The sequence below is a fragment of the Scheffersomyces spartinae genome (genome assembly GCF_019049425.1).
Source record: "Scheffersomyces spartinae strain ARV_011 chromosome Unknown scaffold_10, whole genome shotgun sequence".
NCBI classification, from domain to species: Eukaryota; Fungi; Ascomycota; class Pichiomycetes; order Serinales; family Debaryomycetaceae; genus Lizanozyma; species Lizanozyma spartinae.
In genome coordinates, this window is record NW_025065057.1 from 4,154 (window position 1) to 21,273 (window position 17,120).

At 37.7% G+C, this 17,120-nt stretch overlaps 8 protein-coding genes across 8 annotated transcripts; 4 read left to right on the top strand and 4 right to left on the bottom strand.

The window, feature by feature from the left end:
• Positions 1-445: 445 nt before the first annotated feature.
• Positions 446-2,122, bottom strand: KQ657_000313 (FMN-dependent alpha-hydroxy acid dehydrogenase; the record flags this gene model as incomplete). The annotated part of the gene is made up of 1 exon (XM_043191166.1): positions 446-2,122. The coding sequence occupies one exon, from the start codon at positions 2,120-2,122 to the stop codon at positions 446-448; it is 1,677 nt and encodes a 558-aa protein (XP_043049178.1).
• Positions 2,123-4,265: 2,143 nt separating this feature from the next.
• KQ657_000314 (fungal specific transcription factor domain-containing protein) lies at positions 4,266-5,570 on the top strand (the record flags this gene model as incomplete). The annotated part of the gene is made up of 1 exon (XM_043191167.1): positions 4,266-5,570. One exon carries the CDS (start codon positions 4,266-4,268, stop codon positions 5,568-5,570), a length of 1,305 nt encoding a protein of 434 aa, XP_043049179.1.
• Positions 5,571-5,604: 34 nt separating this feature from the next.
• Positions 5,605-7,738, top strand: KIN3 (serine/threonine protein kinase; the record flags this gene model as incomplete). The annotated part of the gene is made up of 2 exons (XM_043191168.1): positions 5,605-5,608; positions 6,216-7,738. The coding sequence occupies 2 exons, from the start codon at positions 5,605-5,607 to the stop codon at positions 7,736-7,738; spliced, it is 1,527 nt and encodes a 508-aa protein (XP_043049180.1).
• Positions 7,739-7,814: 76 nt separating this feature from the next.
• Positions 7,815-8,738, bottom strand: ADE1 (phosphoribosylaminoimidazolesuccinocarboxamide synthase; the record flags this gene model as incomplete). Its single annotated transcript, XM_043191169.1, has 1 exon — positions 7,815-8,738. The coding sequence occupies one exon, from the start codon at positions 8,736-8,738 to the stop codon at positions 7,815-7,817; it is 924 nt and encodes a 307-aa protein (XP_043049181.1).
• Positions 8,739-9,582: 844 nt separating this feature from the next.
• On the top strand, positions 9,583-9,951 carry KQ657_000317 (uncharacterized protein; the record flags this gene model as incomplete). The annotated part of the gene is made up of 1 exon (XM_043191170.1): positions 9,583-9,951. One exon carries the CDS (start codon positions 9,583-9,585, stop codon positions 9,949-9,951), a length of 369 nt encoding a protein of 122 aa, XP_043049182.1.
• Positions 9,952-10,447: 496 nt separating this feature from the next.
• MSH2 (mismatch repair ATPase) lies at positions 10,448-13,480 on the top strand (the record flags this gene model as incomplete). The annotated part of the gene is made up of 1 exon (XM_043191171.1): positions 10,448-13,480. The coding sequence occupies one exon, from the start codon at positions 10,448-10,450 to the stop codon at positions 13,478-13,480; it is 3,033 nt and encodes a 1,010-aa protein (XP_043049183.1).
• Positions 13,481-13,640: 160 nt separating this feature from the next.
• Positions 13,641-14,576, bottom strand: YDC1 (alkaline dihydroceramidase; the record flags this gene model as incomplete). The annotated part of the gene is made up of 1 exon (XM_043191172.1): positions 13,641-14,576. The coding sequence occupies one exon, from the start codon at positions 14,574-14,576 to the stop codon at positions 13,641-13,643; it is 936 nt and encodes a 311-aa protein (XP_043049184.1).
• Positions 14,577-15,284: 708 nt separating this feature from the next.
• On the bottom strand, positions 15,285-17,042 carry KQ657_000320 (uncharacterized protein; the record flags this gene model as incomplete). Its single annotated transcript, XM_043191173.1, has 1 exon — positions 15,285-17,042. The coding sequence occupies one exon, from the start codon at positions 17,040-17,042 to the stop codon at positions 15,285-15,287; it is 1,758 nt and encodes a 585-aa protein (XP_043049185.1).
• Positions 17,043-17,120: the final 78 nt, after the last annotated feature.

Below are 17,120 nucleotides of genomic sequence, written 5' to 3' on the forward strand. Positions count from 1 at the left end.
GAAATAATGTAATTATCTCATTGATTCCCTTAAAGATATGGTCTTGATGTGGAAGAGGATTTACTGTAAAGCACCTTAGCCAATAATAAATAACACACTGACTAATTGTTTGAACCACTGAAACGTCATTCACCCCTCTTTTTAAAAGTACCACATCAATGCTGAAAATAGACGATTGTCAAATCTCCAACACTATGTCCCCAGCTAATCCCATGCGATCTCTTGAAAAGTCAGTGGACAGGTTTAAAGGCTATAAGATTTCTATAGCACCTAAAAAACTCAAAATAATAAAACTATGATGGTTGGATTTAATTACAATGGACAAAAGTGATCTTTAAGGCCAAGAATTGAGAAGGTGAACATTTTGAAAGGTGACCTGTAGCGCTAATGATGCATGTATAAAAATCGAATATGCGTAAAGCTTTTTACTTAAACATACGAATGCTCAATCTTGAGGCTCTCTAAATTTAGGTGATTGTAATGGCTCGTATGTTTGGTTGTAAAGATAGTCATTCAAGTGTGGCCGAGCATATAAATTCCGCAAGTCCAACAAATCGGGTGTTAAGTCCTCTATCTTGCTCACACCTAATAATTTCATGTCAAGGTACATTTCGCTTTTAAGTAATTGAATTGCCTTCTTTACACCATCTTCGCCGTACGCAGAATTAGCATACAAGAAAGCTCTACCCAACCCCACACCTTTTGCACCCAAGCACAATGCCTTGATCACATCACTACCTCTACTAATTCCACCATCGACATAAACTTCAATTTTTTTATCCAATCCCCGTTCACGTAATACAGGCATCACTTCAGCTAAAATCTCAACTGGTGAACGGGCAAAATCAAGTTGTCTACCACCATGATTGGATAAAACCACAGCACTGACCCCATTATCTATCGCAATCAACACATCCTCTAATCTTTGAACACCTTTAATGGCAATGGGGATATCAGTAGCTTCTTTGAACTTTTGGATATCTTTCCAAGTTAAAATGGGATCTTTAAAAGCCATAATTGGGTCATTTTCTGCAACAAATGCAGTTACTTCATTATCATCACCATCACCAGTGCTAAAGACTCTGTGTCTCAAATCTTTCTCTCTTCTACCAAGCAATGCAGTGTCTACAGTTACAAATATACCCTTGATATCCTTCTTTTCACACGCTTTTATGGCATCATAAGCCTTTTCTCTATCAGGTAAGACATACAATTGAAACCATTGATTTGCACCGTCCGGTTTAGCATCAGTAATTTCATCAAAGGAAAATGAAGCTTGAGAAGAAATCATTTGAATGATATTTTCATCACCACATCCTCGTGCAATTGATAGCTCACCATCCTCATTTCCCAACCTTGCCTGAGCAGCTGCTGAGCAATAAAATGGAGCATCCACCTTTTCTCCTAAAAATTCTGTTGATATATCAATTTCACTAACATCCACCAACACCTTAGGGTGGAAAAATATTCTGTGATAAGCATAGTGGTTCTCTCTTAAAGAGATTTCATCATCCGCGGCTGATGAGTAATAGGCCCATGCATTAGGAGGGAGAATTTGTTTGGCTACGTACTCAAAATCGGATAGGTTGAACATATCCGACAATGGTGGCTTATTTTCCATCATCCTCTTTCTTTCTTCGGCATCCCCACTCTCAGTGATATCTGGCTCTTCATCCAATTCATCTATCAATGGGCCAACGTACGACTCCGGAGTTAAGAATTTGGCAAAGAAGTCCTTTGCGTGATATTTGTTAAAGATCTTGGAGGCATTTTTACCAGCATAGTGCATGATGATCTTTGCACCACCTGGATGGAGCGATAAAAAATCTGTCAAATCGTAAACATCACCATTGATAGCTACCCAAATTCTTGACTGCAACGTTGTATGTTTACTGAGTTCTTCGGATGAAACAGGAGTACCTGTTGGAGGGGAGTCTAAACGAATCTCGTTGGGTGTTAATAAGTAACTACCAGACACCAATACTGCAATCGACCCAATTGCTAACTTCCATTGGAGATTGTTCTTCAATGGTAAATGTCTTAACGCCTGCGAATAAGCCCGAACAGGAACAACTCGACGATACCTATGCGCTAAACGAGGAATTCGAGAACGAAGATACATGATCAATGTTATCGAATGAACTAGAATCAATTGAATGTAGCAGAGGAGGAGGAAAATACCATGGCTATTTATTGGCTGTCAAATCTGTGCCGTATAAGCCCGGAGTTACAACGCATAATCAAACTTCGGAATCGACATAATTTGATTGAACAAAGACGCTAGACTAAACTCCGGATAGAGTTAGTGCGCGAAATACACCTACAAAGACATTGCCATTCTATTGTAATATTCTGACTTATCTTCTAGAAGGTTATTACAACTATTGGTCACTTTATTGCCTTTGAAGGGATGATAATTCAATACCTAGCAGCAGCTCACCACCAGTTTGAGTGTTGGTAGCACTAGCCCCAAATCGACTATATTAACGCGGGAGTCAACAAAATATCAGGAAATACTAGGTGTTACCCCATACATCAACTATGCAGTCTTGTCTCCTATTTAAAGAAAAACCAATCGCTACCAGTTGATTTCAACATTTGATTTGGTAATGTCCACTGTAGAACGAACACGCCCCGAGAGTACGTTGTTGTACGCTTTGTGGGGAATTTTATCCGATGGATTCTGGTTTTGTTAAAACATTTGATATTACAGTGAGAGTCATATTATTATGGCAAACAAAAAACACGCTGTTCACTGCATATTATCCCCCGCGCAAACTTCCACAAACTACATAAACATTATTGGCCCTGCACCCCACACTACAAAATCTACAGTGGGCACAGCCGTGAAATCCTGGCACTCAGATACCGTCACCAGAAGCCACAAAGGCAGCTCAAGTCACTAAGCAACGTCTACAACCATACCCGTAACCATACCTATATAACCCAACACTAAGTGTGCATTTGTACCGTTGCTCACATAGCATATATATGTTTGCATAGGCCTTGACGCTGTTCATGGAATAATGATCTTCTCTTAGTAAATTCCACTTTGGTGGAGACCGTAGTGGGGTCTTTTGTCTTTTGTTCACCAACAATTGTAAAATGTAATGCGGAGAAAATTTCAAATGCAGAAGAGCGAGTCCGATGAAAACACTATACCTAAACGATCACTATAATAAAGGCAACTACTAGAGATCATTTAAGCAATGCCATATGAAGTGGCACATGGAGATCATGCGGCCAGTTCTTCCTACAGCAATCTCAAAGACTCCGAACGATATGTACCCATCACCAAAATCCAACAATCAATATTAGAAGCAATGCAATTACCTTCATATCAAAAGGCTGTTAGTCAAGAGGTATCAGATAAACAGCAACGAGGCACACGAACTAATAGTCGACCTAAAAAGTATTCACGTCCATGTGATGGATGTGCCTTCAAGAAAGTGCGATGCAGTGGCACAGTACCATGTACAAGATGTGTGCTGAATAAAGTTGAATGTACTAATGTTCGGATCCGTAAAAAATGTGGTCCTAAACCAAAAGAAATCATAGTAAACCATCAGACGACCTCGGAACTGCAGTCTTCTTCCAGATCTTCATCCACTTCAAACTCCCTGCTGAATTTGAATCAATCACGTCTAGGCATCTCATCTGAACCACTACTTTCATCTTCTAACTCAAACTCAAACTCAAACCCAAATTCAAATTCAAATCCAACCCAAGAGGTTCCTTCAACAAGGGATCATCATTTTATATTGAAAACATCAAGTTCTTCCAAAACAACTCGAGATTTCTTCAACGATGCTTCATTCGCGAAGTCGGATCGATATGCTCCACCCCAACGAATAGCTGAACTTGAGGGTTTCACAGACTTTTCAGATTCCCGGCAACCTGGCAACAGTAATTTTAGTTCAAGGCCTACAAATTCTGGGCCATCTGGGAAATCAGATCACACACTTCTAACCTTGGATGATCAACTACCAACTCTTCATGTATTTCAAACTTGGTACTATGGAGTATGGCCTGTGGTTTCAGTCCCGGATTTGATCAGCAAAATGGAAAGTATGTACATTGAAGAACCAATGTCTTACGACACTTCAGTTATTTACGCGTTGGCATTATCCATATGTGCAGCAATATCTCGTCAAGTTTCATTTCTTAGCCCTAAGAATGCTCAGATAGTCAACTGGAATAACAAAATAGATCCAAGTGTGTTTGCCAATGAATGTCTTAGAATAATTCATATATATAACCACAGGATGAAACCCAGCACTGAAACATTACTAGCGTCGTTCTTCTTATATGTTTATTACATTAATGACAAGGATGGGGTTAGTCCTGCCATTCTTTATTTGAGAGAAGCATTGGCCATTGCACAATTAATGAAATTACATGAGCCAAAGACCTACGAAGGTAAGACTACAATAGAATCTCATAGATTGAGCAAAATATACTATCTTTTATTAATCACTGAAAGATATACAAATATTCAGGAAGGTATTCCTGTTGTATTGGATGCCCTGATACCACTTCCTTCATTATATGATGAAGAATATCCATCTTTATTATCGGGTTTTACAGAATTAGCCAAGATCTTTCTGGCTCCAAACAGGAAATTTTTTGATCGGATGACCGTTTCAGTTAATCCAGAACAATTGAGTTCCGACATTATACTTCGAGATATTATGGGCGAAGGGTTTAATGATGCCAATAATAATTGGATTGTTGAGATTCAAAATCGATTAAACTTGGTTAAAATCCAACACCCTACTTCGTCTATTCAAGCAGCTAATATAATTCTTTCAAAGTATTGGATGATGTCTCTTGTATGGCATGCATCACATAGTAGTGGTATGATATCTCCTAGTGGAGATGATAACAATTGTTTAAGTGTTGCACATCCACATAAAATAGCCCATGACTTTCTCACGTCAATTTCAGAACTTCCTGTGTTTGCATTTGAGTCTAATGGTCCAGGGGTAGTGGTGAAATTGTTAGAAATTGCCAATGGACTAGCTGATTCTGCGGCTGAGGTTATTCATTTCAAAGCACCCATATCATTCCCCGTATCATCGATATACGATAGTATTCGAGCTGTTTTCGGGATGGTTTCCAAGTTCAAATCCAATTTCACATTACCTAATGGGCTCTATCAAAAGATTGAAACCATATTGAATAGTAGACAGATTATTCCAAATCCCTCAGTTCAACATAATGGTGCATATATTACTGAAATCAAAGAGGGAGAAGATATCTGCTCTGGAGCAGATATGATGCAGTCAACTTCAGTCTCTGAATCATCACGGGATTGTAAACCCGATTCAACGGGAATTGAATCGGAGCTTCAAACAAAAAATGGCTACTTAGCTCTGGATGAGATTGTCTCAAGAAACAGTAGTAGTGAATATCTTCGAGCATTATTCCATTCTAGTTTGAACTCTCAGGTAACAAGTCCTACCGTGGGGGAAAGTCCATTTGGATATTACTTTAATGGCGAAGGAACTACTACTAATCCTGAAATTACAGATGAGTATGCCATTGCTAATAAAGAGTCAATGGAATAACAGTGACATGGTGCATGATATCACAATGCATATTATGAGTTATGTACGAGCTTATATATAAATGAATAAGTCATATGACAAAGAATATGACATATATAATCTATGTATCTTATACCTATACCACATCACATTCTGTCTACGCCGTAGACAGAATGTGACATGTCTTGCTATATTCCACGTACTATTAAACCTACCCTCTTGAAACGATATTGACGACATTCACCAAAATTTCTATTAATTCCTCACAGTGTCTCCATGTTATATACGGCTGCGAAAACCGGTGGCCCTACACAGGCATCACAAAATCATTGGTTTTCCCTTTTGGGAGTTACATAAACAAGACTGGGTAAACAGATCATAGCAAGAATTCAGTGTCTGTTTAACTCAACTAGTGAATAGTGTCTGGTGTTGGATACAACAGGATAATAGTTGTTTACTGACGTTGAAGCCGTTAGATGTACCCAAGTTCTACGATATTGACTACCACGTGAGCCACGCATAAAGCATACCATTCTTAAAGATAGCATCAGCAGTATTTGTGTGTACATCATCATCACCGTTAAATGAGTATCAGCGAAGAGTATGAACTGTTGGAGGTGATAGGAAAAGGCTCCTTTGGAACAGTTCGAAGAGTACGAAGAATAGTCGACGGAGAGATCTTTGTAAGGAAAGAGATTGAATACACCTCAATGAATACCCATGAAAGAATGCAAACCATTTCCGAGCTTCGAATATTAAGAGAACTTAACCATCCAAACATCGTCAAATATTACAGTCATGAACATTTCCTGGATAGGAAACTTATTCATATTTATATGGAATATTGTGAAGGAGGAGATTTGGCTCATTGCATTAAAAGATTCAAGAGTTGTAAAGAACGTGTACCTGAAACATTCATTTGGAAAGTTCTAATACAAATCTTATTGGCATTGCATAAATGCCACTATGGGATAGATGCTCCAAAGGATAATTTACTGGATCTTGGAGATCACTCTGAACCAACGATAAACAATGAAACCGTCATCATACATAGAGACATTAAGCCCGACAATATCTTTTTAACAAGTTCTGATAAGACCATTAAACTTGGTGATTTCGGGTTAGCTAAGATGATAACATCTCAGAATGATTTTGCCAAAACTTATGTGGGGACTCCTTATTATATGTCTCCAGAAGTACTAATGGACAACCCCTATACACCAGTATGTGATATCTGGTCGTTGGGGTGTGTTATTTATGAGCTCTGTACGTTACAGCCTCCGTTCCAAGCAAAGACTCATTTACAATTACAGACTAAGATTAAGCAAGGGGTTTTAAATCCTTTACCCACTTGTTATTCATCCCAACTTCAATCGGTGGTCGATCAATGTATAGTTGTGGACCCCAATGAGAGAGCCTCATGTTTTGATCTTCTACAGATGCTCACTGTCAAGTTTGTTCGGAAGGAGCTGGAACTACAGGAGTTAGTGATTACATTAAAAGAGTTCCAAGAGCAGTTGACCATTAAAAATGGAGAATTGAAAAAGAAAGAACAGTATTTGGGAAACTTAGAAAGAAAACTTCAGCTTGAACAGGAAACATTGGATGAGAAATATGAATCCATGCAACGGAAATTGAGTCTCCATAAGAAACAATTTGAAGAGGACTTACTTGAAGAGTTTGAAGCTCGGAAAAAGCAAATGGATCTTGAATTGAAAGAAGTCCGTTTAGGTTATCAGAGAGAATTTAAACTAGTTGTAGAGCAAGAAGTCCAGTTTAGAGTTAAGGAATATTTAGCTAAGCAGCAACAGCAACAACAACAACAACAACCATATAATGGAGATACTGGTTTACGAACTGCATCCCTGAATCCTCCTGTGTCCCATAATGTCAAGTTAAAAGGTCCCAAAGACTTGACTAGTGAAGAATTCTTATCGGAGAAATTACAATTGGGTGTAAGAAGGACACCGTTGAAAGCTCGAAATGAAGATCATGAGTTCACTTCCCATTCATCTGCTAAGCTCTTGGGTACAGGTGGTGGTGGTAGTGGTGGTGGTGTTTCTCCTACTAGATATCATCAAATGACAGAGAAGAGAAGAGTAACAGATGAAATGGAGCGCATGACTCTTGATAAGAGATGTACACCTGATTTTGACGAAGTATACCTTAGAAGAAACGCAAGGTATTAAATCATTAACATTATTATTGGTATTATTATTATTAATATTATTATATAGTCATTTTCTTATATTGCATTACGTTAATTTAATCTGACCATTTTTCACCGGTCAAAGATTCATAGGCTTCAATGTACTTGGCCTTGGATTTGGTGATAATCTCCTCTGTCATAGAAACACCATCTTTTCCAGCCAACCCATTGGAAGTCAACCAATCTCTCAAGAATTGCTTATCGTAAGAGTCCTGTGATTGGCCAAGCTTGAAGGTAGATGCATTCCAGAATCTGGAGGAGTCAGGGGTCAACACTTCATCAACAAGTACAATGTTACCCTCACTGTCTAATCCGAATTCGAACTTGGTATCAGCAATGATGATTCCTTTTGTCTTTGCAAACTCCTTGGCTTTGGAATACAACTCAATGGCTTTAGAAGCAAGTTGGTCACACAATTGCTTGCCGACAATCTCAGCAGCCTTCTCGGGAGAAATGTTTTCATCATGCTCTCCTTGTTCAGCCTTTGTTGAAGGTGTGAAGATTGGTGTTGGGAACTCTTGTGATTCTTGTAAACCAGCTTCTGCAGGTAACCCATGGACAGTCTGAGTCTTCTTGTATTCCTTCCAAGCAGATCCGGTGATGTAACCTCTGACAATGACTTCTAAGGGAATCAACTTCAATTTTCTAACCAAAAGAGATCTTCCTGAAAGTTGATCTTTATATTTGGGCTCAGATAATTCTTTAGGTAACTTGGCAAACAAACTAGCGTCGTCGTTCTTGGTCAAAATCAAATGGTTGGGAATAGATTCACTCAAAAATTCGAACCAAAATTCAGACAATTTAGTCAATATCTTACCCTTGGACAGGATACCATTTTCCATTATAACATCATAAGCAGAGATTCTATCAGTAGCTACAAACAATAATGTAGCATCGTCAACTTGGTAGATGTCTCTAACTTTACCCCTGGCAATCAAAGGTAATATACCGTCGAGATTGGTTTGAGTTAAGGAGGCCATTATATGGGTGATTTAATAGTGTTAGATTATAGAAGAGTAGAGGTCAAAATCTTGGTTTGTCTCATCACTTTTCCTAATGTTGAATTATATTGAATAAAGATTGACTCCGATCCGGTTCAGAGTCAAGTGAACCACTGTCTTAAATGAGACAAATAGAAATTTTATGTAAGCAATTACGTAATAATACGATTTAACCCTTTTGAGTTGAAACGTCATTTATCTGAAAGTTCTCGTATTCTAACTGGAATAGACATTTTAAACAAATCTGAACGCTTTAATGCCAATTGGTAAGAGTGGACACAAACTGCGTCCACACCGTTCAAGGGGTCAAGTACTCAGCCACTTCCACAATAAATGGAATGATCGTCGCTTTGGAATTTCCTATTCCTAGGCTAGGAACGAACATAAAACGCACCTAAAAATAGGGGCTGGTGCGGAGTAGGTGCAGACATTTTTTGGTATACGGTGTCAGATCACGAAGCAATTTTTGACGCATTTGACACCTGTCAAAAGTTGTGTCGTGATCGTTTTAGATTTGGTAAATTTTCTATTGTGTTTGGTAAACAATCTACTTAACACAAGGCGTATTATTTTTTGTCTGGTTTCAAGTGGATCGTGGATCGACGGTTATGTCTGAAATTTCATACGATCATACAAAATAATATACAAAATAATATATGTTATAAGGTTGTCCGACAAATTAGTGTTTATAATTTCAAGTTGTCGAAATGTGAGGCGGCCCTAACCTCATCAATTGCTGAATATAAAAGGTGCACAATCTCTCCATTTTGTCACAATTCTTTATGTCATTCATTAAAGCATAAAAAAAGTAATATAATATAAAATGTTCGGTTTCGGTGATCACTACGAAGAAGTTAACTCTGGTAACCATGAGGGTAAGTTCTCTCATGAAATGGTAGCGGGTGCTGCTTCATTCGGTGCTATGAAGATTTTTGAAGATAGACAAAGATCTGAAGGTAAGCCAGTTTCCCATGCCTTTGCTAAGGAATTGCTTGCTGGTTTTGTTGGTGGTGAAGTTGACAAGTTGGTTGAAACTAAGGGTTTGGACTACATGGACTCCAGAAAGCTTAAAGAACAAGCTGTTGACAATGCCTACAGACAATACGATGCTAACTACGGTGACAGAGACCAATGGCACCCAGATTATGAACCTAAGTTCAACTACCAAGATGATAGATACAACAGATACTAAATATAATATACGAATGAATACTTTTCTTATAATTGATTGTAATGACACCGGAACACCCATCATGTAATTTAGGTGTATATCCATAGGTGTAGATACAAACACCCGAACACCAGTAGTGCCTTCTTTATTTGTGGTAAAATAAGATAAATTTTCAATTAAACTTACGATGAATACTCCAAATCTTCACAACCGAAATCAATACGGAACCAAATTCAACAATAAAGTCGCAGATATTTGATATGATTTGTTGCTATAAAATGGATCTACTATTTGTATAGTCATATTTTATTCAGATATATTTGGGTTATCCTTAGTTACCCGCAAACTGGGCACCTTCCACATTTCAAACAGCGACATTACATAAGGAACACCATTTTATTACATAAGCAACATAAATAAAGTAAGGTACGTATTGTGACGCGTATACTTGAAAACTAATACTTCATTTATACTGTTTCTTCTACAATCCACTTAGTAAGAGACACTAGTTGATATCATGTCGAGTACGCGTCCTGATTTAAAGTTTACTGATGCCGGGGACGAACGTCTGTTCTACCATAAATACGCCAATTTACCTCCTAAGGATGCAAATACCATTAGAATAGTTGATCACAATAATAAGGATTATTTCACCGTATTGAACGAAGATGCAGACTTAATTGCAAACAATATCTATAAGACTCAGGCTGTGGTCAAGTATAACCAGAACGGGAAGCATCGCTACGTAACGATATCACCCCAAGTGCTTACCAATAACGTTCTACGCTTTTGTCTTATCCAGAACCAATACAAGGTGGAGTTCTACAACAACAAAACGTATGAATTAATATGTATGGCTACACCTGGAAATTTGGAGGCGTTATCCAACGAATATGAAGTCAATCTAGAAGGCTTGTTTCTGGATGGTTCAACACCTGTGGCTGCAGCAATCAAATTCCAGAACACTACAACTGAAGTTGGTACCAACACAAAACATATAGGTGTTTGTTTGGTTGATTTACTGAGTTCTGAGATGCAAATTTCTGAATTTGAAGACAACGACTTATACTCGAATTTGGAAAGTTTAATATTGCAATTGGGAATTAAGGAAGTCATTGTTCCTTCAAACTATGATCCCCTGAACACCGCAACCTCTCAAGATTACGCCAAATTCTTTCAAGTATTGGATCGGATTGGTGGTCTTGTGATTACATCAGTGAAATCATCATCGTTTAATGCCAAGGATATTGAGCAAGATTTAAGTAAATTAGTTGTCTCTGACAAAAGAGATTTAGAACACTCAGAGGAAAAAAGTATTGAAGTGATTCTTGCAAGTAAGGGCATAGATATTAATTCAATGCCACTTTCATTTTCATGCTGTAATGCCATAATTGCCTATTTGGAGTTATTGTCATTGAACTCGGTTTTCACTTTAAACAAGTACATTTTGTCTAACTTTATGAAGTTGGATGCACTGACATTAAGAGCATTGAATATTTTCCCATCATCTTTAAACAGTAAAGTGCCAACTAAACAATCACAAACAGTTACTTCGATTTATGAACTTTTGAACAAATGCAAAACCAATGCTGGTTCAAGATTACTTTCTCAATGGTTGAAACAACCTTTGACCAACTTGAAAATGATTAAAGAAAGACAACAATTGGTCAAGTCGTTAATCGAGGACACTAATTTGAGGATCTTTTTCACACAAGAGTTTTTACCAAAAGTACCTGATATCAAGAGACTTATTAAAAAGCTTTCCATTGGGTTCAAACGTTTGGATGGTAATTCCTCAGGTGGTGAAAATAAAAAATTGGAAGACGTAGTTCGTCTTTATCAATTAGTATTGATATTACCAAGTTTAGTGGAATTCTTGGAAATGGTATTACAAGACACCAATGATGAACTTAAAAAGCAACTCATTACAGAAATATGGTATAATCCTATAAAAGAGGCATATTTACCTCTTATTAAATTTCAAGAATTGGTGGAAACAACCATTGATTTATCTCCATTAGAGTCTACCTCAGCTCATGATTTGTTTTCCAATGACTTTAATATTAGGCCTGAATTTGATGAGGATTTGATTGCAATTAATGAAAAAATCCAACTGAACCTTGAAGCCATGAAGGCTATCCACCTAGAGGTTGGCGAGGATCTTAACATGGACATTGATAAGAAATTGAAATTAGAGAAGCATCAACAGCATGGTTGGTGTTTCAGAGTAACTCGTAACGATTCTGTGGTTTTACGTAATACTGGGAAGAAGTATAATCAATTGCAAACCGTGAAGGCTGGTGTTTATTTTACAACTAGGGAATTACAGGCTTCATCTCAAGAGTATACTCAATTATCCCAATCATACAACCTGAAGCAGAGAGAATTAGTTAAAGAGATCATTTCCATCAGTTTAACTTATTCTACAGTATTCACAAGGTTAGGGTTAACCTTATCTCATGTTGATGTGATTACAGCTTTTGCCAACAGTGCAATATTCGCCCCTACTCCCTTCACTCAACCCATTTTACATCCATTGGCATCAACACTTGAGAGCGATGAGTATACTGATAGACAGATTCGTTTACATAATGCTAGACACCCAGTTTTGGAAGTTCAAGATGATGTTAACTTTATTGCTAATGATGTTCTTATGTCTAATCCTGGGAGACCTGATGAAAGATTAGGAAAGAGCTTTGCCATAATTACAGGACCAAATATGGGTGGTAAGTCTACGTATATCAGACAAGTAGGTGTGATTGCACTTATGGCTCAAATTGGTTCTTTTGTTCCTGTTGAAGGTGACGATGATGATCTTGCAACCCCAGAGCTTCCAATTTTTGATGCTATTTTATCAAGAGTAGGGGCCAGTGATTCACAATTGAAAGGTTTATCTACATTCATGATCGAAATGCTTGAAACATCATCAATCTTGAGTGCTGCAACACATAATTCATTGATTATCATCGATGAATTAGGTAGAGGTACCTCGACGTATGATGGGTTTGGACTTGCTTATGCTATCCTGGAATATATTATTACCTCTAGAAGATGCTTCACATTATTTGCTACCCATTTCCATGAATTAACAAAGTTGGCAGATAAATATCCCAACCAAGTGGAAAACTTACATGTTGTAGCTCATATTGAGAAGGAAGCCGAGGGGGACAAGGAAGATGATATTACATTGATGTATCGTGTGGAACCTGGTGTATCTGATAAATCCTTTGGTATTCATGTTGCTGATTTGGTACGGTTCCCCACCAAGATAATTAACATGGCCAAAAGGAAAGCGTCTCAGCTACAACTGGATGACACCGATACTTTAAGCAAAAAGACAAAATGTACTCCTTCAGAATACAAGGAAGGTCTTGAGAACATCAGTAGTATCTTGAAAGCTTGGAAATCAATGTGTTATGATTCTGATAAGAAAGAACTCAAATTCAGTGCAGACGAAACCGTTGAACGTTTAAGATCAATGGTAAGTAATGAATTTAAAGATATCATGGAGAATGATAAGTTGATCAAAGAGATTACTACTTTGCTTTAGACCCAAGTTCATGATAATAATTCTTAATCTATTAAAAGAAGAAGAAGAATAAAAAGTTCTAACCAACCAAATACGCTTTGAACGAAATGAAATGAAAAGAAAAGGTAAACGAAACACTATATGATAAAAAAAAGAGTTTAAAAGAAATAGAGCAGTAAAGTCATTGAATCTTTTTCGAGTCAATTGATATCAACTTTGCTTGCTGATCCAAATACTCTTTATCGAGGTCTGCCAAAGTCTTGATGGCTCTTGCTCTTTCCAATCCATGCTTGTCTACCAATGAAATATAAGGTAAACCATAGGCCCATTTGAAAGCATAGAATTTGTCTGTTCCTTGAAGAAAACATCTCAAGTATTCTTCATACACCAAATAGAAATAGACTCCGGTACCGGTGAAAATATGCCACCAGCCATGTCCTTCCAACACAAATCCATAAGGCATACCAATGGATCGTCTAGCAGAACGGACATGATGACAGAAATGAATGTCCATATTCCATAAAAAGTATCCCAACAAAAAGATGGCTACACCCGAGACCATTGTACGGAACAATTGTCTTTTAGCAACTGGATCAAAGACGTGTTTTTGAGTAAGGCCGATTGATCTTAAGATGATCCCTACATTTAAGAGAGCATAACCTGCTTGATGGATAGTGGGGTCTTTCCAGTATAAGTACACCAATGTTAAAGTATTGGCAGCCGTGAAGATTCCCAAGGCCACTAATAACGATTGAGATTTGGTTTTAAACTCACTAAACACCGACCAAAAGGGTATACAAGTGGCATAGATCATTGGTAGTTCATCTAAAAGTTGGAACTCGTATCTCAAGGTCATATGGAAGAGCCATGAACCTATACCCACCAATAAGAACCCCAAGGCACTAAATATGAATCTTGGTTCTAATTTATTGGTATAAGCTTTGACTATGGCAAACAGTGCGAGTACTATGAAGACTGAGTTGGTGACGGTGTTCAATGCCTCAGCAATGTATGTTGATACCACGTAGTTTTCTTCACACCAATCAATGGTGGAGGTGGGAATCCCCCAGAACCCATTTATTTGTTCTGGAGGATATGGTACAGCAAAGGGGAACATACTAGTGAGAAATAATGTCTCCTTCTTTCAATCTTTCTTTCTTATTAATAACTTGGTTCAAATGATGTTGCTTTCTTAAAGTGAGCAAAACAGGTGACAGAATCTCCTTTCCTTTTATCCCAATTGCATACTACAAATGGTTCAATGGCGATCAAAGATTGTCGAGGTTATATGGAGGCTCAAGGGACATTTGGCTTCGGGGAAACCGGAGTGGCCTGGATCAATTCGCAGTAGTGTGTACGAGAGCACAGTACATTATATTATAATGGAGTCGAGTATCACCGGATAATTACACTGTATTTACATTATAGTAACAATAGACTATCAATTTTACCGTCTATTACATATATCACAGCTATAAGACTATATTACAACAGAATATATTAAAGTACAACGTATCACTCACTGTGCTACAGCTGACAATTAGTGTACCATAACTCCATACTCTCCGTACTTTATGTATCCACAGCAACATATTATACAGTGTCATCAAATTATACAAATACACTACCTCTTCAAGGCTTATGGACTTTAGTCGTATATACTTTGGTTACGTAAAACCAGGCATTCATCACTGTAACGTGATTTAAATCATGTACAGTACCGAGGATAATTACAACCTAGTCGCAAAGAAGGTCGTGTTCAACACATCTTTTTGCAACTACATGACAGATAGAGTGTTTATGATGAGAGCTATACGCTAAGCTATCACTCATTCTCATACCATTCTAACCAACACTCGTCATTCAAAGGACGTGTAGTGTACAGATCGTACATTGTCATTTTCTCAATGTCTGTCTTATTCTTAGGTGCAGAATTTCCAATAGGTACTGGACTTGTAGATAACACTGGATCATTCTCCTTAGATGTGATCTCACACCAGTCTTCACATAATTTAGAATTACAATGCCAGTAGATGTTGGCAATGGCCATTTTCATTTCTATCTGAGCAACATTCATCCCAAGACACATTCGGATCCCTTTACCAAATGGCATCATGTATTTCTGTTGGGTAGTTATCCGAGAATTGTACTCCAATGGGGTCTCATGTTCATAAGGCATCCATCTTTCAGGGATCCAGTGTTCTGAATTGGGAAACACAGATTCAACACGATGCATTCCATACGGTAAACATGAAATTGTTGTTCCAACAGGAATACCAACTTGTTTGGATGTCTTGGAATCCTTGTTGTAAACATTCACATAATATGGTCTATCAACAATTCGGGGTTCAGCTCCAGGGATAGAAGTATGAACTCGAGAATTCTCCAACATTATCAGATCCAAGTACGGTAAGGAATCAACAGTTTCTAAATCTTCAATATAATCCTGAGGGCCTTTAGGTTTTCCAAAAGTCTTTTGAAGCTCTTCGATTAACTTTCTTTGAACTTTAAAATTACAAGGTCTCAGCAATTCAAACGTCAAAAATGCCAATTGAATGGCGGTTGTCTCATGTCCTGCAAATATATTGTCGGATAAGAAAGAATAGGCATTCTTCCCTGTCAAACCATTCTTCTTTAATTGTTCTAAAGTGGTCATATTTTGACCTTCACAAAATGAGGGAACATTGGCCTCAGCAACATCATACATTGCCAATTGCCATTCTTCAATAACAACGGATGCTTGTTTAATTCTACTGGATGCTGCCCAGTTCCAGAACCGAGGCATCAATGTAGTCCAGAATCCCATCAGTGCTTGCAAGGCATGAGTTGCAACAATTCCTCTCTGTTCAGGATGCTTCAACAAATTAGATCCATTTTCAACACCAAGCTCAAAAGCAGACACAACATCCATAGCTAACGAAGCAAAAAGTGGATAAACATCGATTCCCAAGTTTTTAGTTTTACTAGAAGGATTAAACCATTTTCCACCATCTTGGAGATTGAATCCCTTAGAGTGAATGTTTTCTTCACCTTTAGCGTTGATATAATCTGGTTGGTTTCCAGTAACCGAAGATTGGTAAATGTTGTCGACTACTAAACGAACCTTGTTAACAATGTTTTGACGAGTAGGGTTTTTATGAGAGAAAACAGCAGACTTAGAATACAAACTCATCACCAACTTCTTATAACCCAAGTGCCTATCATTTTCCAAACTAGAGAAGATGTTATCTTTGAAACCATGATTTCTAAAGTTCTCGTAGAAGGGTGATTTGGGGAAGTTCTTGATGTAAATGTCATTGATATACTTTGAGTCACCATTAACACTGATTTCAGTTGGAGAAAGGATAACTACGTCACCATATTTCTCATGAAGGTCTGATACCCGTCTAATCCACTTACCAACCCTTTGGTAGTGTAAAGCTGGGATTTTTGAAAGTCTGTGGATATATGGACCAGGAATATCTCTTAATGGGGAGAATACAAATGGATACAACACAAAGAAGTATAACCCAAATGTAACCAATAAGGTAAACAGGGTTTGTAAACTGTGCTGCAGCAAGTACACAATAACATCCAACAACATATTGATGATTGTGGAGAATGTCTAGTATTCTGCTTTTTTAAACTTGATACTTCTTCGGAGCTAAGGGGTTGTTAAGGG